General features: G+C 37.9%; 1 protein-coding gene across 2 annotated transcripts in view; it reads left to right on the top strand.

The window, feature by feature from the left end:
* Nucleotides 1–22,481, top strand: part of GTF2F2 (general transcription factor IIF subunit 2) — a 90,523-nt gene that overhangs the window by 970 nt on the left and 67,072 nt on the right. Inside the window, exons 2-5 of one of the 2 annotated variants that reach the window (XM_059836303.1) lie at nucleotides 6,002–6,075; nucleotides 6,551–6,569; nucleotides 8,008–8,152; nucleotides 16,644–16,682. In XM_059836303.1, coding sequence (XP_059692286.1) covers nucleotides 6,002–6,075; nucleotides 6,551–6,569; nucleotides 8,008–8,152; nucleotides 16,644–16,682 — 277 coding nt within the window. The remainder of the gene's footprint in view (nucleotides 1–6,001; nucleotides 6,076–6,550; nucleotides 6,570–8,007; nucleotides 8,153–16,643; nucleotides 16,683–22,481) is intronic. The other variant, XM_059836313.1, reaches the window with a different exon arrangement.

Raw genomic sequence — 22,481 nt, 5'->3', positions numbered from 1 at the left:
ATCAGGCTCAGACCATCAACTTGAAAACCAGTGGGGACAGGCGAGTACTCGAATACTGGTCCTGCGTGGTGAGGGGGTGTGACACCCTCATACTTCAACTAACATCTTATTATGGCACTTGAAAATGGTGGGGAATTTCAGAAATTTGGCACAGCTAAGCAAGTCTTGTGGTGGCTAGGTCGCTGCATCTGGCTTCCTCTTTCACACTGACACCTGAATGTCTGGTTTCATGAAAACTTCCTGAAAACTGCATCGTGCTGTAATTGTAATAGCTTATCCAGGACAGTAAGAATGAAAGCTGACAGCAGAAAGCTGCAGAAGTGTATCATGACACTGAGTGACAGGATGATAAAATGGCAGATGAAATTCAGAGTTGAAAAAATCTAATCTGATGTGCATAGAGAAAAACTATCCTAATACTTACACAGCAATTTGGTCTCTGCTAGTTGTTGTCATTAGAAAGGAGGTTTAATTTCACAATAGATGTGGATAACTGTGAGAATGTCATATCAAAACACCAGATTCAACATTGGGCATGATTACAAAAGATACAGAGAACAAAAGAGAAAATATTATTATGCAATCATATTGCCTGTATCCTGAATGCTGTGTGTAGTTCTGGTCTCATCCTCCATAGTGGAAAGTATACAGTAGACCTAAAAACAGTACAGAGAAGAGAACCAGGGATGATCTGGGGAACGAGGAATGGTGGCTGTGGAGGAAACTCCTAAATGCATTGTTACTATTCAGGCTGGCAAGATGATTGATTTGGAAATCTTACAGAGGTCTGTAAAGTAATGAGTAATGTCACAGGTGGATAGGGAAGAAGTGTGTAGGGAAGAGTCAGTTCTAACATAAGAATTAAAGGTGTGTCAAATTAATTCATCTGGTGGGGCTAAGAGCAAACAAAGCAGGTAACATTTTGCACAATACGTAGTTAAGTTTCGGAACTTGTGGCAATAGGAAGTTGTGAATGTCAAAACTTCACAGAAGCTCAAAAAGCCATTAGACAAATTCAGGCAAGAAAATCAGATTGAGATATTAAAAATGAATAGGCTCCCATACCTCAAGGCTGCTGAGTCAAAAAATCACAGTAATTAGAATAACATGCTGGGGAAATAACTTTTCTTCTTATGTTCTCCTGCTCTTCCATAAGTACTGCTGTTGGTGGCATTTGGAGACAGGACACTGAACTTACTTATCCTTTAGTCTGATACAGTTTGGTCGTTCTTGAAGCAAGCCAGGAATTTTCAGGCACATCTGTGCTTCTACTTGATGCCACTCTGTGAGCACAGAGTGCTGCCTGAGAAAACTAGACTGAGAGGAACGCTTAAATATTGCTCTTCCAAGTAAGTGTTAATGTAATCCTTCATGCACGTGGCCTGAATTTATAATTTGGCTGTCGTCTTGTATAATAAAAATAAAAAAAAATACGAAGTTGCTAACGTTGGTAGACCATAGTAAGAGACGTGCAGGATTTTATCCTTTGAATTCCTCCAGACCTGAACTTGTAAACAACCATCCTTTTTACCAAGACCTTCAACACACTCAGAGGCATAACAGTGTGTAGCACCTGTACTTTTTATCTTCACTAGCTAGGATAACAACGCTGAATTTATCCTTCCTTTGAGGGAGAGAGCAATTGGTTCTGCTGGAATAAATTTATTTAATTTCCTTTTAGTATGTATTACGCTAGCACAGGAAGTACTCCAGAGAGACTATTTAACAGGCAATAAAAAAATGTAGTGATGAGTACTTTAGAAGCATGAGCAGTAAGAGGAGGTACCGGAAATCGAGTGAGTCGCTTTAATACAAACCCAGAAAGCAACTGAAATAATTTTTTCTGTGTTTTCAGTGAAAGCTAAGGTAGGGAAATATTATAAGAACTGTTGGTTATATACTTGTGGTAAAGTGAAGCCCATTTAGTGTTAGCCATTAGAATTGTTAATTTCTTGTTCCCTGTGTGATGGTTTGGTTTTTTTATTTAATCTGCTGCGTTGCTCTAGATTTAGAAAGATGGCATCTTTATATAACTTCTTTTTTGTGTGTTCAAAGGAAAATGAAAACATAGAACCTTACATCAGCCTTACTCGGTTTCTGATGCATGTACTGCGTATGGATTGCTATATAGAGAAGGAGCTAATTTAATTTCATATAGAAAATTGGAAGTAGTTTATTACAGATAGGGGCTGCTTTTGTGTTTTGTTCTAAAGGCAGATAGGAAGCTGTGAATAAGTTGAAAGATGTGTGGAGCAGGGGGCTTCATGTTGTACACTACCTGCAGGGTGCCTTGTGTACTGGAGCCTGGGTGTTTGTGTGATGTGAGTGGCAAGAAGGAAACAGCAGTCTGAAGAGGTCTTGAAGTGATGCTGCTTAGTACGTCAGATTTCTTCTTGTGATTGAATTGTATCTTTTTGGAGAGAAGAGTATTCTCACCTACAAGTCCCAGAATAAAGGCCGCTTTTCTTGAAAATGTTCAGTAGCCTTTCAGTATGGCAGGTACTCTGTCCACAAGTCAGTCTTTCTGTGGGTGTATATTTTTCAAAATCCTGCTGTGGGATCTTTGAAAATTCTTTCTGCTCTGTAAAAGCAGGTCACTCCTATTGTCTGTATGTTGTTTCAAGGAGTATTAAGAGTTTGAAAACTGACTGTTCACTATAAGTTAAACTTTTATTATGCTAAAGTTAAAAGAAAGTGGCAAATTAAGAGGTCTACAGTGTGTAAGACTTTATTTAATCTTTCCTGTGATTGTTTATGCCATTAGCATGGAGCTACAGAGTTTAGCACGTGGTTTTGAGAGTCCCATCTGGTTTTAACTGAAGTAACTGTGTATAGCTAGAAGTAATCCTTTGATCACGGTCCTTCATAACCCTTTTTCTTTCTCTGCATAGCCCTTGACTGCAGATAGGCCAGCAGAAAGATGATGAATTGCACTCTTCGAGACTATTTCCCATGCAGCTGAAAGAAGTGTGATTGATCTGCAACCTCTTAATCTGAATAAATTCCCTGTCTGATTATATTATATAGCAAGTCCATGATTTTAACAGCACGAGAGTCCTTCACTCCTTGTCCACTCATACTGAATGTGTGTCTACCTTATTACCTGGGAATATAAATCAGATACAGATTACGTGCGAGCACATAATAATATTTCTACTTAGTCAGCTGGGGCACATGTCATAGCATTTATCTTGGCTTTAGGAAGAAAATCATATCTGATCTGGCATGAAATCTGCTGTAGAAAATTACCACTTTGAAAACTGCGGAAAAAATATGTATCAGTAGATTGTACCAATTCATGTCTGTCTTTTGTGCATTTGTGGAATTTTTGACCCAGTGTTAGGACTTTATGGAAACCTGGACTGACATTTAGTTTGGCTGAGCAGTTGGAGGACATCTGGATTTTCTAGCAATTCCACAGTACTTCATGGGGTGCTGTGAGACTAAAGGAAAGTGCTAAGCACCAGTACCAAGGTGTTTTCTGTAGGTTTTTTTTTTTGAAGAACAGGTAAATGCAAGCTTAGTGTTAAATTCATTTGAGCTTTGGGAAGTTATCAGGTTGCTGTTTGAGAGCAAGTTCCTGGAACAGGCTCTTCGCCTCCTCAGCTGTGTAGTGAAACTTGGCTTATTTTTATTCTATGCAAGACAAAAATCAGATTACAAAGTGCCTCTTTGCTGCTTGAAAGAGAAAATGCCACAGGCAGAGTGTACGTTTCTCACTGGCTGTGTCTTACACCATTTTTCTACATGGGCACAGATGTTTTCGGTAGCTGTGGACTGTGTGAGCTAGAATAAACTTTGCTGTACCAGTAAAGAATGTTGCTGCAAAATTAAAGAATGTAGATTTGTCCTGAAGTGTCATAAGCATATGAAGAAAAAAGATATAAAATTCCTGTGTCAGAATACTTCTTTAGTATGTGGTGTTGGAACAGTAAATGATTTTTCCTTTAACAAGCCACTGTTTTCCTAGACATTGAGACTACTGCAGGTCTTTAAGATGATGTTCTCCCAGCAACTGCTGCATCCTTCTTAGAAAGAAAGGGGTTTATAGGAAGTAGTAGCTTCTATTAGACTGCTTTCAGCTATTTGCTTTTGAAAAAAATCTGTAATTTCCATATCACTTGAACATCTCACAGTTAGTTTTAAATAGTCAGGTGTGAGATTGTCCTTTTTGCCTTAAGTCTGTATTCCATCTCTTGATGTGCCACGATACTTTTACGTTTAATAGCTTGTGTGTAGGGGGGAAATTGCTCCAATCTCACCTTTGTTGTACTAATGTGTCATGTTCAGTCTGTATAAATATCATCACAGAAAAGACAGTCGTAATTGCTGAATAGTGGGGAAAAAAACCTGTGATCTGCAAATCTATGTGATCTGCAAAACATTGCACTCTGTGCTTATAACTGATTGAGCTGGCTTATTGCAAGGAAAGGTAGATGTGGCTAGAAGAACTGATGCTACGCGGTGGAGCAGAGAAGGTAGAGAAGTTCCTCATTCCTCTGGGGCTAAACGGTGAAGCTTGAAGTGCCTCACTGGGGCTGAATGGACAGGCTGAGCTGGGAGCTCCTCTCTGAGGCAGGGCAGTGGCAGCCACCAGCGCAGTCCACCTTTTGAAGTCCTGGCAAACTGTACCCTCACACGAGTGCTCAGATTTATAGGCGTTCATCAGCGATAGCACCGTATATCGAAATAAACACTTAACCTTTTGATTTCACAGAATTAATGTTGACCGTCGTCTTTAAGCTTGCCTTGTCTTTAGGGAGAACTGGGGTAACTCTGCCAAGAACTGGACACCTTCTACTGGCATTACTCTCTCCAGAAAAATGTAAGTGCTGTTGCTGCTGCACACAAGCATTGTCACATCTGGGATGCATCTGGGAGCTTGAAGAGCATGAGTGTGCAGCACAGCGGCAGCAGCAAGGCACTGAGGCTAGCTGTGGAAGTGCCAGCTCTTGGGGTCTGGTTTACTTGGCAGTAGTTAGCTGGTACTTTTTTGGCCAGAGACTGGAGAGGCAGGCTGTGATTTCAGCTACACTGATGGGAAAAGAGGAAAAACGAATCTGCTTGGAAAGCCAGCTTCCAGCTTGTTGGTTGGTTATGTAGGCGCCTTTACTGTCCATCTTAAGCCCAGGCCACCTGAGGTTGCAGACACCAAAGCCTTTGTAACTGAAGGAATGTCTGTGTAGGTGAGTCAGCATCACTGGAGCAGCTTTTATTCCTTGGATGTATCAGGTTAAGTAGGACTGCTTGTTCCTGTCCCTGCACTGACCTTTGCTTTGTGCAGTTGTTCAGGGAAATGGGTTGGGAACCTGGTTTGCTTGTTCCATGTGATAAACATAAAATCAGCACAGCTAAAACATAGCAGTCCCCCACGCCTCCCAGCCAGATTAGTTTGCTCTTTCCATATACTGACCAGCTGCACAAAGACCTTCCTCAGTAGAGTGGAGGGGTGGGAATGAGTGATGGGAGGTAGATCTGCATAGGGTAGTTCTGCTGTTGAAGAAGTGGACGTCTGGTGGGAGTAGGGCAACTGTTTGCTGCTGAATGTGTCTGAGGTTCCCAAACTCTAAGCCTTCCTTTCACAGCACCTTTTGGTCTCTCAGTTGTTATTGCCTAACTTCTTGTCATTGGCTTTTTTGGGGGTTTTTTGTTCTTTTTTTTCTTCATAGAGAGATGAAAATTTCTGATGACTATTTAAAAGAATAGTATTACTTGATAAAATTATTTGGATTCTTTAAGAATATGATGCTGATCTTCTTTTTGCCTTTCATGATTGAATAATAGTATCTGAGATCAAAGGTATTATAAGATTTTTCCCTCATTTGGGACTCTACACTGGCCTTATTTTTGTGCTACATTGTTCTCTTTGCTCTCCCTAATAGAATATATTGTCCACTATATTTAGATTGTACCGTATTCTGAAGTGGTCAGGATAAACACCTACAAGATTTACACAGAATTTTAAAATCTGCTTTTCTTGAAATCTGTCTTTTTTTTTTAGGTCCCCAAATACTTGTCACAACAGTGGAATAAAGCTTCAGGAAGGGGTGAAGTGGGAAAACTAAGGATTGCCAAGTAAGCCTTTACTGTACTTTATTGGTTGCAATTCTTAGAAGAAATTATCTGCAGTAACATAGATTATGTTGCAGCTCTTAAAACACATAATCCTGTTTCTTGCAAACACTGTGCATATTTCTCTGAAACCTGGAAGGTACTTGCTTGTATAGTGATTATCAATATAAATTATATGAAATTATACTGGGGAGTGGCTGTATCCCATTACATGATGCTTGAATTCTTAAACCCAAGAAACATGCACACCTAACTGGAGAATGTTCTTTAACTTACTTATGTGCTATTTTGCTGCTTCTGTTCTCGCTTGCTGACTTTTCCCATTTATTCTTGGGCATCAGCATAAAAAAAAAAATTGAGCAGCTCAGGAGTGAAGATAAGTAACAAAACTAGAATTTGAATTTGTTTTTTTATCAGGGAAGCTAAACTTGTGGAATTAGATTATGGAAACTAAAACATTAAATATTTTCTTTTGCAGAAATCAAGGAAGAACAGAAGTAAGTAATTACTAAATACAAAGACTGTGAATGTGTTATATTTTGAATTCTAAAAATTGTTTAGAACATGCTTGTCTCCAATATCACATAGTTTTTGTTACACCTGTAATGAAGCATTGTACCACAGAATCAGGAGGGGAGAATTCTGTTCGTAGCTCTGTCCATAGGTTTACTGTGGAACTTTCATCAGGTTTCTTTATTCCCTAAGTTTGTTTATGCATCTGTAAGCAGCAATCATAGTAGCAACCTTCTCTCTAAACATTTTGAGATGTGTTAGTGCAAAAGGCTGTCTGAGAACTAAGGAGGATGATGATAAAGCAAAAGCAGTTGGAGATGGAGGGTTGCAATTTCAGAAAGTATTCTGTCTTATATTTGGAATTTGGTCCTACTAAATGTAAAGCAACTTGAAGGTTTTTCTGCGTGCAGAGGTAACTGCTTTTATTAGCAGCCTCAGTGAATGATAGTAACTTCCTGTATCTTTTACAGGAGATAAGGAAAGTTAGTTAGAATTACTTCATATACCACATAGGTCTGTCACTGAATTGGAATAAACTCTGGACAAAAAAAAAAGGCAGGGAAGCAAGCTGCAGGGAAGCATTGCCATTTGATAACCTGGACAAACTCCTTTTAGAATAAGTGGCGAGCCTTCTGTTGGAGGTTTGGATGTTTGATTGAACTCGTCTAGGCTGGAATATGAGCCAATCTCCCTAATTTTATGAGCCCCACACCAAAATCTTGATATTAATGAGAGCTACAAAGCACATTTTGCAGTTTGTGTAGAGCCACACGGTGAGGAACCCCATGAGAACGGGTAGCTTCCCGGGAACCCTGTTGCTGCATGGCAGAACGAGGCTAAGCAGGACATACGGGAGAAGCACGCAGAGCCTGTCTGAAATATCCCTCTTCAGGTTTCTTGCTGTGTCCTGCAGCTAGGTATTCTAATTACTCAGTTCCCCCAGTACCTCCTCAGCTCCTGTATTGGGCATATGATATAAGCATAGCAAAGGAGCCATATTTGAACCTCTCCTGAGGTGCATGCAATTCAGGAGTCCCCAGAGTAATAACACTTGTCATAGTAGATTAGCACTTTCTCTGCAACTAAACTGGCTGTGTGAAACATTGTAAAGCACTCATACTGAACAATATCTGAAAACCTATTATGCCTTACATTTTAATAAGTGAAATCAAATTGTTCTCTGACTTTGGGAGGAAGTCATTTACAATTTCTTAAAATACGAGTAAATTTTATTAAGTACATGAAAGCTTTGAATTCTGTATTTCAACAACAATATAGTAAGACTCTTATCCCACTCTTTATGTTTTTGAAATGGAGATATGCTATACTACTTGTGTTTTCTCTCTTTCCCCCCCCCCCCATAACTCGTAAAGCTGTGTAATTGAGTCTGTTTAGTAATATTGTGGTAATTGTGACTGTTAGGTGTCATTTACTTTGAATGAAGAGCTTGCAAGCATCAATGATATTGGAGGAAAACCTGCTTCAGTCAGTGCACCAAGGGAACATCCATTTCTTTTGCAAAGTGTCGGAGGACAGACCTTAACAGTGTTCACAGAAAGTTCAGTAGGTAAGTTAGAATTAAAGTTATTTGTTATAATTCCAGTATACATGATTTCAATAAGCTGAATGCTGTAAAGGCCAGAAGAGTCAGAAGTCAGATTTTGGCTCAATTTTTGTTGTTATCTGCATACATATCACTGTTGTACTTTTTTTTGTGTCTGTCTCTTTTCTTCATGTGATTGAGAAACTAATTTAAATTCTTCGCTTAGGGTTATCATGTACGTTTCAGCTGTGGGTCTGCCGAAGAGAACAGAGAGAGCATAGAGTGCAGTACAGTTGTCACTGGAAAAAAATTTTTATGTTCCCACGGACTTTTGGGATCAACTAATATTTTTTTTTTTCTCCTTGAATTGGTCTCTGAATATAGTTTTATAAGAATGCTGACTCTTCCTCTGTCCAGCTGAATAGATCTATTTTAGCAATAAAACATCTGTTCATCACATTTTCTTAAACCATATATATATGGTTTAAGTGTATTAAAGCTTGATAAGGTCATAATACCAAATGGTACAGCAGTAAGTTTATAATTTTTCTCGCTGGATTTCAGCTGTTTGGCCTGCCTTACGTTCAGCTCAGTAGCTGTATGAGTGATTAGGATATTCAAGATCATATGTCCTAAATTGCATGTTAGACTTAAGGTACGTGGTAGTGTTACACTGTACAATAAGTTCAGCAGACTTCAGCATGTAACTCCCATGTGCTGTAAGCTTTTCTACTGAGATTACAGTCATGTTTTGGATGTTAGAGAGAGAAGGAAGGTGTCTGCAGAGCATATCTCATTGCCTGCAGAAGGTATCTCAGTTTCAGGCACTTAGGTTTTGGTGTCCCCAGAAGACAAATAACAGTAATATTTTTTGATACTTCTGCCTTCTGTGGGGCAGAAAACTACAGTGGGACCAGCTTCTGATGTTTTGATGTTCACAGGCTGGCAAGTAATTGCTGTGATGGCAGTGTGATGCTTTACTGAATAAATAAGGGAGGGAGAATCGTAGCTCACAACAGAGAGTTAGAATACTTAGTAAGTTTGATCACCTCCTTTTTAAAATCTATTTAAAGATGTAATGGCTGAGCATTGAGATATTAAGGTACAAGTGGCTTGACTGTCATGGTTGTGTTCAGAAATACAAGCTCTTACAGTACAACTTGGGCACTTTTCAGTTGTTAACCCTTTCTCTGAAACTAATGTAGTCATGATACTAGTTTTTCTCTTAAAAAAACCTGCTGTATTTTCATGTGTGTGACTTGCAACACTTTAAAAATACTGCATTTTATAATCCATAGATTACAAATGTGGAAAGAGATAGGGAGCAAGTTTTCAAGAATGTTGTAAACATTTTAGTCCTGCCTCATCCTTTTTCATTTCTCTGTGTCTTGACCTCAGAATGCCTGACAGAAGAGAGAGATTTCAGATGTGAATATGTGTTTAGAATGTACATTCAGTGATTTTTGCATGTTTACTGCAAATCCCATGGGACACCTTTTTATACAAAATACTGCTTCAAAAACCTCTAATGGTAACTTAAGCTGCAGTGAGTGCAGATGCTTAACTTGAATGTGGAGTATTTGTCATCAGTTAGGATGGAAGTCATTAGAATGTGATAGCTATAAGATGCCCATTTACTTCTGGTTTACCATCTGTAATAGCAGAGTCTTGAAACCTTTAGGTACTTAGAAGCTGTCCTATTTTTATTTAATCAATTAAAAATTTGGCATTTCTTAACAACTACGAAATGTTATTCAAGGACCATGGATCTATTGAGTAGAAGTTACATTAATCGGGAGCAAAGGGTAGTTAGTGAAATGAGAAATGTTTGGAGTGAAGCACTGAATCAGCATAGACCCTGTCAAAATTGGTTTTGCTTGAGATTAGCAAGCATAACATGTCGTCAGTGAGTTTTCATGAAACTTGCTTAAATACAAAATGGCTAAAACGTGTTGCTGTTGTGTTAAAGCTGGCATTGGCAATACAATCAAAAATAAACTTTAATGTGCTTTTCTTGCATGACTTTTTTGGTTGCAAAGATGAATGTAACACAGATATTCCAAATTCCAGCCAGATCACTTATGGACACACTATTCCTGCAGCCCCACTCTTGTGTTTGAATGTGTATCACCAATATGTTGTGAGCTCCAGGGCCAATTTCAACAAAGTTCGTAGTGAATTATGGCTACTGTGAAAACAGATGTTTGAAGAGTGGAATGAAACTGTATGGATACCCAGACCAAAAGAAAGGCTGCTACCCTATTTGATGCCGGAAAGTCCACATGGAAAAAACCTCTATAATTATATGAATTATAGAAGAAGACTCAATAAAAGCTTACACATCTTTGCACATCTGAAGAAAGAGACAGTCACAGGAAATTGAAATTCCTTCATTCTTATGATCACAGACCAATATTTGTCTTCAAATTATTATTAGCATATTTTTGTGAAAAGCATTGGTGATCTTGTTCCTTTTTCTTCTGCAAAGTGCACCATGTAACAGAAACAATATGCTGGTTTGAACCATGGACCAAAGATTAAGCTGCTGTGGACCTGCAGATGGCATTTCTAATGTTGCATCTGGAAGGATGCATTTGAGGAATTACGCGAATGATATATGAATAAAAATGTGCTTCATGCACTATTGCTCTCATATACCTTTCTTGAGGACTGAACATATCTAAAGTGGAGCAAAGTGCATAAAACAGCTGGGTTTCTTTTGTAAAGGGTGGGTTTTGTTGGGGTTTTTTTGTGGCTTTTTTTAATATTATTTTTATTATTTTTCTGGAGCACATTAAAAGCCCTAAGATCTGTTCTGTGTGCTGTTCTAAAATCCTGGGATCCTTAGGTTGTAGTGACCATCTTTTTGATGGTCTTTCAGAAAACGTATGAAGAATGACAAAGCTGCCTCTGAAATATTTTGTAATCTTGGAAGATGCTGCAGGGAGTTTACATATTCTGGGCAATTCAGCACTTCACATTGACTCGTCAGGTCACTTACAGCAAGTAAAAGAGATCAGACTTGACAAGTAATTTAATATTTTCTGCATGATGTAATTTCTAGACCTCTGAATGGATTTTGTGTGGTTTTTGTTTTGCTTTGTCTTAACTAAACTTGCTTCTAATACCTGTTGTAGTTGGAAGAAATCCTTTAGTTTCTTACATTGTAAACCTCTGCACCTCTGGTGGTCCCATATTAGTTAATGGACAGCAGTAGGCTCTTGAGGTGACATTTTTTATGTCCAGAGTCTAACGAATCGCAGTTTCCTGGTCTTCTGCAGTGTGTGTACTAGATCTGAGCTAATATAAAATTTGGGCTTGTCTAGTTTGGAAAAAAGGAGGCTGAGGGGAGACCTTATGGCTCTCTGCAGCTTCCTGAGGAGACGAAGTGGAGAGAGAGGTGCTGAGCTCTTCTCCGTGGTATCCAGGGTAGGACGTGTGGGAATGGTTCAAAGCGGCACCAGGGGAGGTTTAGACTGGACATTAGGAAGCATTTCTTTACCGAGAGGGTGATCAAACACTGGAACAGGCTTCCTAGAGAGGTGGTCGATGCCCCAAGCCTGTCCGTGTTTAAGAGGCATTTGAACAATGCCCTTAATAACATGCTTTAACTTTTGGTCAGCCCTGAATTGCTCAGGCAGTTGGACTAGATGATCGTCATAGGTCCCTTCCAGCTGAAGTCATCTATTCTATTCTATTCTGTGTGTTGGATGTAGCTAATAATACATAAATTCAAACACAAATTAAACTCCATTCTAATATACAGCTGGATAAAGAGGATCCCGTCCCAGATACTATTAAAAATCCAGTCTATGCTGGCTTTCACACACTGTGTACTTTCTGTTTAGACTAACTCTGGGGTTTCTCCTGTTTCTTTTCTTTTTCTATTTCTGTATTTTGAAATACCTCTAATGAATAATACAGGGTAATACAATGCACTCCAAAAGTACTTGTTGCAAAATACCTCCCTATTTCCTTTGCAAGGCTGTTTGCACATGTGAGACATTGCGTTGTCTTCATTGCTGGGCAAATCACTTAAGACCTGCGGTGGTATTCCTGAACATCAGTTTAGCAAAGCAGGCGGGAAGTGTGGCTTCTGTGATGACTGCAGAGGGATCCAAAGCACAGTTGTCTCTTGCTGTCTAGGTCTTGCTGTCTAGGCTGGTTTCAGTATTATTTCTGCATTAAATATGAACTACATTTTGTTCCATAAACATCACCATATGTACATCAACAGTTGCTATGCAACAATGCTATTTGTGCTTCCAGTCATTTTATCTTATCTTTGTCATCAGCTATCATAGCTGTAATTTTTTGGGCGGGAGAAAAGGAGAGCATTTTGCATATATTTCTATGTGTTGTATTGAACAAAATGAATTTTTCTTATGCGTGTATAGCTAAGAACTATCTGGGGGCAAGTCATGGGCTTGATACAGGGTGTGTTTGGTTAAAATTGGTTTTTTCTGAGCTTCCTACTGGCAGACACCCTGGCATAAGAAAGTGCTATAATTTGACAGTTTCTTTCTTGGTTGAAGGAATGGGAACATGCTTTTGTTAAACATTTAACAGCAAACTTTTGTGATTGTGATGATTAATTAATTCCCTTATTGCTTTAATTGCCTGTTGCTTAATTTTTCTGCCAGCAGGTAGTTTAGGATTGCTGGCTCTAAATATAAATAAAAAATGCAGCTATGTTATAGATAATGATAAAAGTTTCTTACTGAGATAGTTCTTGGAAAAATGTCCTACTAATATGACTTGGGAAAACACAGACCTTAGCAGGCAATTGCATCCCTAACTGTAAAGGACTGATGGGTGGAGAGGAAGATTTTACACTGTAGGCACAGATAAAGTATAAGATATTTCTGTAAAGTTGGGTGAGATGACTCATTTTATTGAAATTTTGAATATATCTTCATAACTCCCCCTTCATAAGTGGGATTGCCTTAATGCCTATTTTAGTGACTTTAAATTCCTTCATGCTCATTCCATCTTACTGAAAGTAAAAAGTGTTTAGAGAATTCCATTGACAGAATGACTACCAGACCTTTGTTTCTGAGCAGCATTCATGCATGGATTGTGTCACTGTTCCATGCTTCACAGAAGATTGCTGTCTTTTAACATTGTGTTCTTCTCCAGTTTTCTGATTCTTCTCTTTCAGAATCTCAATTAATTAAATTCAAATTTTTTTGTATTCCTGCTCAATAATACACATAACTCTGCCTGTATACCTTAGAACAGCTCCTTTTTTTCCTTTATACAGCTTCTCATATAGGAAACGACCTTTTCTGAGTTTGTACATGTATCATGCCTACTATATAACTTACCATGCATGATTGTATTCCAGTGAAAATGAATATTCAGAGGTTTGTATTCTGCATTTTGTATATTTGTATTTTGAAATATCAGATATATCCAGCCATTTAAAGAAATCTGGAGGGAAGAAACACTAATAAAAATCCTGGAAAGATGTTTCTTTCTTTCATAAAAGCAGTTACTCCTATATTTACATTTAATTATTTCCAGTAGAATACATAATGCTCAGAATCTTGACAACTTGTGGTACTACTTCTAATCTTACTAGATGAATGTTTGACTTCTCAAATTTTTCATCAAACTCTTATTTAGGAAATAAATACCCTCCCTCATCGTTCTGCTGTCTTAGCTCTGCCTGCTGAGGAGTTTTGACGTATAACTGTCTGCTTTAACAGTACTTTCCAATTGTCTCTATTTGTTCAGGCTGTCACTTAACCACACATTCCAGTCTCCAAAATGCTTTGGGGTTATACTTAGTGCTTCTTTGTTCCTTTATGTACTTCAATCTTTTATGGACTGCTGTTAGCAGAAGAGGAAAACCTATCAGCAGCCTCATGGTCAAAAGAAATAGAAGCAACAGCAGCCTTTCAGATCTCAGGCATTTATGCAAATTTCCAAATATTTGTAAGGCTCATAAAGAAGATGCAACCCATGATCAGAAAAGCAGAATATATGACTCAAGTTAGTCTAATTACACACAGCATTTTGATGGGTCAAGATTTCGTATGTATTATTGTGACATATGGTCCATTTAGAAAACAACTGTGACTGCTTACATCATGTCTCTTCTCCATCTCTAAAAAATGGAAATTATATTTATTTACTTACTTCATAGTAGTGTTGTGAGGATTAACAAATTACTGTAAAGTGGGTTCAGCTGGCTGGCAGGGGTAAGCGCCTAATTTTCTTTTCATTTTTGTTATTAAAACTACAGACTGTTAATTCCTGTACAAATTTAAACAATTGAGGATATAATGCACAAAATATACGGGATGTTAGAATGGGCTCAGTGTGATGGCCTTCTGACTACTCCAGTGACTTTAAATTTCTTTGTTTTTTTCAGTCTCACTGATGTATGTGTAAAAAAAAAAAAAAACCAAAACCAAACCAACCTCCCCACCCAAAAAAAAAACAGGATAAAAAAACCCCAACCAACCAACCAATCCCAACCGGTTGACATTTATATGTGAAGCTTGCATGTTGTGGAGGATGCTCAGCAGCTGTAGTCTGCATTGATAAAATATATTGAGTAGACATAGTACAACTACCTTTACCGTCTTCATGATATTAGTGCTGAGAAGATTTTTGAAGCAGAGTCTTGTGACCTAATCATAACAAAAACAAATTGTCTAATGATGGGGAAAAAAAAAACCCTTACTTTTTTGCAAGGCTTGAATTTTGTCTGGTTTTTTGTCTCTGCTGTTGAGGGCAGATTGTGTTGCTACATACAAGCAAACACACACACTCTCCCTGTAGGCATGATACACATTTATTGTTATTTGAATCAGAGATGCCATTACCAATTTTTAAGTGTGGTGTCTTGTGCAGTAGTTTTGGCTAGGTAGCTAGTCTTTTCATTGAAACAGAATTAAAAAGAAACTGCTTTAAATCCAGCTGCTTCTTATATCTCAGTCCAGGCAGGGGTTGATACCTTAGTATGTTTGCACATTCTTCATTGCGTCCTCTTTGCTGCTTGTGTGTGTACTGAATGTTTCCTTAATTAAGTAACAACTGAGTTAGGGTATTGGTTGGGTAATAACGTTATGCTGTAAATGTGCTAAATACACACAAAAAAAAGTCAATGACAAAATACATGTTTTTCTGCAAACAGGCTATCTTGCATGTATGTCTGAAAGTTGGCAGGGATCTTAACTCACTTTGTGAATGCTCATGGGTGGGAAGAAGCCATCTAATGATATTTTGTCAGTGAGAAAGCACATGCCTTCAGCTGCTAAGACTAAGGACAGCCACTGGTAAAGAAAGCATGATCTGTGAGATACTGCTTTTTCCATTTGCATTAGTCCTCAGGCTGTCAGCCATCTCAATGAGTAAACAGGGCCATCAGCTGTGAAAGCCAGCAAGAATCAGTGGCAAGAAAAAGGTTTTGTAAAATATTTCCTGTTAATATCCAGCCTGTAAATGGCAGAAATGATCAAACCAACTCAACTCAAAAATTACTCTCCAAGTTAGAGCAGTAATTCATTCTCACCTGTAAATAAGTAGTCTGTAATGATAGCTGCGACATGTCTGAGTTGAGAGCTAAGGACAAGTATATTTTCCATTTTTAACTGGTTTTCAGATAAGTGAAAATGTCCTTGTTATTCTCTACCTTAGAAGATGCGTAAAAAGGAGAAATATAGGAGGAGCAGTCAAATTTCTGGTTGACAAATTTATGTAAGGGTTTAATTTCATAGCACTTGGTAGGTGTTAGAACTCAGTTTACCAAAATACATCCACTGCCTGCCATTTCTTGAAATGTGGGATTGCAATTTCATGGAGAAAGCTGTTTCTGAATCTGACTCTGCCGTTCACCTGAGTGATAATTTCTTGGTAAGTCACTTTGTGACACTTGTGTCTAGGTTTTTCCTTCATACATACTTTGATTCTCTGTTCTGTGGCACAGGAGATGTCTCTGATTACATGTATTTTTAGTACCTAACAAGATGGGCTATAGTACCATTTGAGGGCCAATGATCAGAAAGGGAAAAGATTGAAAAAATAAATCCTTGCGTGATCTGCAGAAAGGGTAGAGAAAAGGTTGATCAAGTTCAAAAAATTACCTAATGCCAATTAAGAGCATTCTTTTGCAGAATCTTGATTTTTTTTTTAAGTATACAAAAATATTAATTTGTCTAGAGTGACCAGTGAGATAAATGGATTCTATTCATTGCTTAAGTATAATCCTAGTACTGATTTTGTATAAATGTGTGACTTCATTCCTGCAGAGCTCAATCAGAGGTGTAATGGAGTTCTCTCATTTAAGTTGTGAGTTTGGGCACTAAAGGAGATATTTTTTGTTGCTCCCCATGGCAAATTAGTCTTCAGAAAGTAAATTTATAAACATTAACCAAACCCAGTGATTGTGATTTTTATCATAATTTATCATTCTTTGCTTTGCAACCCACTTTTTAGATGTAATTTCAAATAATCAACACAGAAACATTACGTTTCCTTTTTTGTTCATTTGTTTTTTTTCCAGAAAGCCAACCAGAAGAAAAATCTGAAAGCAGCAGCACTGGTGAGTGTGGACACTTTCTTTGAAACGCTTAAAAACTTACTTATAACTGCAACTTTTCAGTTTTACTTTTCAAGAAATTGGTAGATTAAAAATAAAAATAAGTCTTTTCTGTTATATTTCTAGAGTAGAATATAATCAAATTGAAAAATTATTTCATAAACTGACTGTCTGCTGCAACCAAAAGCTTAAATTACTAATATTTTTTATTTAAATGAAGGGGGGAAAAATTATAAGGGACAGCTTTAGAAATGTAATGTTCTTTAGAATGTTATTTTAGACTTTTTTTTTATTTCTCAACTCTTTTTTTAGTTTCATTGTCTGTATCTTTTGGTTTGAATTCTTTCCTCTTGATTGGAAAGTTTGTAGCAAATTTCCAAATCTTTTGTTATTTGATTTCAATTGTATAGACTAAGCAGTCAGAAAAATAGTGTTCCAGTATTGTACTTTATTCAGTTTTTCTAATGAAAAATATCTTTCTTATGAAAGATTTATAAATTCTTTGGAAAGAGTAAAAAAAGGTTAGTTCACTGATATTACCTACCAGTTACATGTTAGTCAGTCCAACGATGTCTTAAGTACAGTTAAAATTTCTAAGGGTGCTTCTCAAACTGCAATTGCTATAGTAATAGTGGGGTTTTTACACAGTTCAGAGTACTAAATAAAAGTATTGCCCTTCGATTAGTATTTTTTTTTGTGAAATGGGAAACATGCTTATATCAGATAGGATATCAGGTAGCCTTAGGAATCTAAAGATTTTATTTCAGACTTGAGCTAATCTGTGCAGGCTTCCTTTACAGCCACTGTAGGAGACCATTCCAGAAAGCCTTATTTTAACATAGGTGTGTGCAGGTGCAATTCCCCAGCAGCTCAAGAAGAGCTCTCTTGAGGCTGTGTGTTCCTAGCCTGCTCCCTTCTCTTCTGCTAAATCCTTTGAGCTTACATTACTGAAATTCCCAGAAAGGTACACAATAGCTTGAGACTCTTACAGTGTCAAGTAGTGTTTAATAAAAATCCCCTTTTCTGCTTTTATTAAAGAAAGAGCTGTTTCAAAAATAGTGTTAATGTACTAGCACAAATAAGTGCCAGTGTTAGCAAGAGCCTGTGAACCTGGGAAACTAGATGCAGCTAATACAAAATATATAGACAAATCTCAGTTGTGTTAGTAGAAGGATTGTGTCAGATGCACACAGATTAAACAGTGCTGGGACTGGGCTGGCACTTGTAAGTGGTAATGACAGAGATAGTAGATGGACTGGAAAGAGTCTCATGACCCTGCCTTTCTTAAAAAGCCATTTCTAAACAAGACTAATGCTAGTGGGTTTTCAAAATGTTTTCTTGGAAGTAATTTTTCGGACACTTTAACATGGAGATGTCTGTTTTTTCTAATATTTGACTTTTATTTTAATTGCATTTCAGCATCAGATGTCAAAATTGTATACTTTGTGTCTGGCTAGGAGTAGGGCTTGAGTTTTGTTTTTTGTAGGAGGGAATTCTTTGTAATATTGAGATACCTTTTATTACATTGGCTTAAGCATGTCAAAAGACTAGTGTTAGAAATGTTGTAGTCTGTAGACTTGTACTGAATCCAAGGTGTGTTTTATAAGTTGCAGTTTTTCTCAGTTACTTGTTAAAACCTGTTCACTCTGATTATATGTTAATTGTAGTGTGGCTTCAAGGTTATGAAGGGCTACTTTCTAGAGATTAGTATTTTATACCACTTGAAAACTGAGACTCACTGCTGTGGAATGTCACACGTAAAGCAGATCTTGAGGGTTTAACTGCTAAATTGAGTCAGAATTCTTATATTTACATTGCATTTCTCTGATGGACAGTTGGTTTTGCTTGGCTTTTGGGTTTTTTTTTGTTTTGTTTCTCTTTGGGTTTGCATTTGAATGATTGCTCTTCACTCTTGGTGTCTCCTTGTTCTGCGAATATTATGTAAGATGGCCACGTGTTGTTTGTATTTTTGCTTCAGTCAGAAGAATGAGTTACTGTATGCTGGGGGCTGTTTAAATATGCTGACAAGATGAACTGCTAAACCTGTTTGATGGAATCAAGCTGTTTGGGGATTCAGTATCTGAGTGATGGTAGTTGGTTACACTGGGGCGTTTAAAGGAGGACTCTCAGCCATCAGTTGCGCTTATTTGCTTATTCACTTTTTTTCTCAAAAGCATTGTGGAACTCAGATGACCTTTTCCAAACTACCTCTCAAGTAATTCAGGTTATTGAGTGCTCCATTTTGCTGTTAATGTACTTTAGCTTGGCCTAGAATAAGTCCTTTTGAGGCAAAGATGATGTCTTTTATGTATTTATGTAGCATTTTAGCATAACAAGACCCTAATGACTGCTTTTAGGTATTACTGTAAAAAAAATATGTAAGGTTTATTTGTAGTTAGTAAGTAAATGAAGGAGGTGAATGAGATAAATAACACTTAGAAATTCTTTGATTTACATCTGTAAAAAGTTTCCCCACATTTTTACATTGGGAGGGTAGTGTCAACCTTCAGAATTTCTTAGGTCGTAAATCATTAGGATTATGTATGATATTTTTAATTGCATTTATTGTTGGGCTGGTTGTAAACCACTTACCAAAAGGCAAGATATTACCAGCATTGGCATTCTGCTTGATACCGTTTGGAAAGAGGCAACATGATACTGGGTCAGACCAAAGATAATGTAGCTGGTATCCTGTCAGCGGTGGTGGTCAATAGCAAATGTCTTGAGAAGACCAGTAAAACAACACAGAAGCACAGTGATACCTCCCCAAAATACTTCTTCCAGCCTTTAATGATTCACAGCTTAGAGAGATCCAAAGCCAGTGGTGATGGTGTTTTATTTAACAGGCCCTCATGGATTTTCCTTCTGTGAAGTATCCCTGTTGGTTTTTGAGCCCATGTAAACTTTTAGTGTTCATAATATCTTGAATGATGTTATGGTTACAGTCAAAATAATCAGGAATTAAGGCATACCTGAAACAAGTTTACCTAAACTAATTTTGAGCTCCTTTTGCATATGCAGTTTGATAATTTTAAATCACTTTTTCCATACAGAAATCCTATTTGATTAGTGCATGTGATAATCTGTCCTCAGGGATTCAACCGATGTTGTTTAGTGCCTGAAGGCTGTTTTTTGTTAAGTGTGAAAGGAGGCTAGCAAATTACACACTCAGCTAAAGGAAAATAGAAATGAGAATTGACTCTGCTTATTCCTATATGATGCTGAGCAAGTTATTTAAACCCAAATACGTGTATGTAGCCCCTGTTTGCGTATGGCTTCTCTTGCACCTACCTGTAAGTGCCGTCAGTGATGACAGAAACTGTGAAACCCAAGCATTTTTGCCGGTTAAAGTGTGACCTGCCCCCCCACCCCAAAATAAAAATATCCAGAAGCTGCTGCCCTGAGCCTGTGTAGTGTGTTGCAAATAATACGGTGAAGAAATGCATTTTCACATAAGAGCAAATGTACTTATTTACTGTCCTTGTGGAAGTGCGGTAAAGGAAAGTTGCATGGGCAGCAATTTATTATGATGTTGCCTAAGCTTTGAGAATGTAGTTTTGAAAACATAGTATTTCTTTCATGGGAGGTGGGGTGGTGGGTGTATCAGCTCTGTACACAAACTACAGATGCATCTTTTTCTTCAAGAATGTGTACATCAAGGACTGTTATGTGCAACCTAGTAGCTGAAATTCCTGAACCTGCTTCAAAACAATTGAACTCCTGTTGTATCCAAATTTCATCTCTTAAAGTCTTTGATATAAGTTTATAGCAAATAGCAGCTTTCAATGCTTAACATGCTTTTGGACAAGGTGTTAGTCATCTCTTTACCTAAACCTGCCAGTGAGTAATACACAATGCCTTCTAGCGAAGGGAGAGGCACCATTGGGACCACTTCTGATTTGACTTTGGGTAAAAGGAATAAATTATCTGAGCTGCTGCAGACAATATAGTGTGAACCTAGTATTAAAATTTTGCCAATTGTGAATGTACGTGTTTGATAGCTGACATAACTGTAAAACACTTGAATTGTCTGTAGGTCGCACTTGCTTCATTTTTTTGGTGTTGCAATAACAAAAGTTCAGGTGTTGATTATACATATGTTGGAATATTTGAAATTCAGTGTAAGCACTTTTATACACTGAACTGCATGCAATAAAATCAGCAATTTTTTGTTAAGGGCACAGAGCTTTTATGACGCGGAACTGCATAAAGCTGCTAAATGCACGTTTGATTTCATCCACTTTAAAGCAGTTAACGTATATTAATTATACTTCAAAAGTGAAGCTCTAACTGAAAAATTATAATCAGGAGGAATTAAACAGTAATTCTTTAAAAATACTAGCTTGAAACTCAGTGTTGAAGATAACTTAGTTGTAGAACCTGCCATTTTCAAGCCACAGAAACAGTTTTTGTCTTGGAACTATAACTGGTTTTGTTGGCAAATAAATGCAATAAAACTTAAAATAAGAGCTTCCCAGTAGTTTTCCAGGAGCTGTAATCAGTAATGAGGCTCCATTTGTAGCTGTTACAACACACAAAGAAGCAACTGCTTTAAGGTATACGTAGTCAAAGTCTATCATACTGGTTATAGTAAATATTGTGGAGAATCAGGGAAGGTACACTGGTAGAACAGCAAAAAGGACATGGATTTAATGTAGGTCAACAGTAACTGGAATTAAATTTTTTAAGAACTTGCATAAATGGCCTTAGTGTCCTTAGGGACTGGCTATTTATTTTGGGATACTGTATGAATATTCTAACATTTATGTTTGCCTGAGCAGCACTGATGTATTTATTGTCATGCAGTCTCTATCCTGAGAACAGAACCCAATATAAAACAGTGGGAGTTAATCCCACGAGCCTATTCAGCGTTGTCCGCATCCAGCTTGTTGAAGAATTGCGCTAAGCAGAAGCATGCTTTTGGCTCGTATCAGAGTTCTTGGTCTTGTCTTCTGACTCTCGAGAAATCCCAGGAATTTCAGCCGTGCCTGGCATCTCAGATCATGACTCCACAAATTGTGTTTGTCTTCTGTGAGGGATTTTGCTGATCATTGCAGTTCACCCACCTACCAGCACGATCACATTTGATGGGTTCAGACCTTTGCAGTATTGCAAATTAAAGCCTTGAATGATGGATCAAAGGGACAGAGGGAGATGAAATGCTTGCTGCCTTGGCCAGTATGAGACCGGCATGTAGCAGATGTAAAGCTAGCAGGAAGCAGTTTCAAAGCAAATAAAAAGAGGTGGTTCTGCACTCAGAATGTAATTGAGCTATTGAATTCCTTCCCAGAAGATGTAGATGTGCAGGTGGTATTTGCTAAAGGCTTACATGACCTTAGAGGAGACCAAAGAGTTATGTAATAGAAAATCCACCAAGGGGTACTAAGATTGATAGGACATCTGATTTAAGAGACCCTAAGCCACAAAAGCCTGAACACTGGAATGCGTACCCAGTAGGAGAATGATATATGGCTGCTCTGTCCTTAGGCTTCTTCATGGATATCCACTTTTGGCCACTTTGCTAGAGTCACGATGCTGAGCAAAGCAGACCTTTAGTCTGATGCGGTACTGTTACTCTCAGGCTCTGCTTTTTTCCCCCCCCCCTATTTTTTTTTCCTCAGTTCTGTACTGTTGTTACACAGCTTGCATCAGGGATAATTGAATTTTTTTCGTTTTAACCATGGAAGTAACTTTTGAGGGGGAAGGCAAAAGCAAGAGCAGCTCTTCTAAGGTTGTGTGTAGTCATGCCTTTGCTAACTGCAGCTGCAAGAGCACTAGAGGCTGCAGCACAGTAGGACCTGA

The sequence above is a fragment of the Gavia stellata genome, chromosome 1 (assembly GCF_030936135.1).
Source record: "Gavia stellata isolate bGavSte3 chromosome 1, bGavSte3.hap2, whole genome shotgun sequence".
NCBI lineage: Eukaryota > Metazoa > Chordata > Aves > Gaviiformes > Gaviidae > Gavia > Gavia stellata.
Note: the sequence above shows the minus strand (reverse complement) of the source record. Positions and strands in the feature narration are given on the sequence as shown.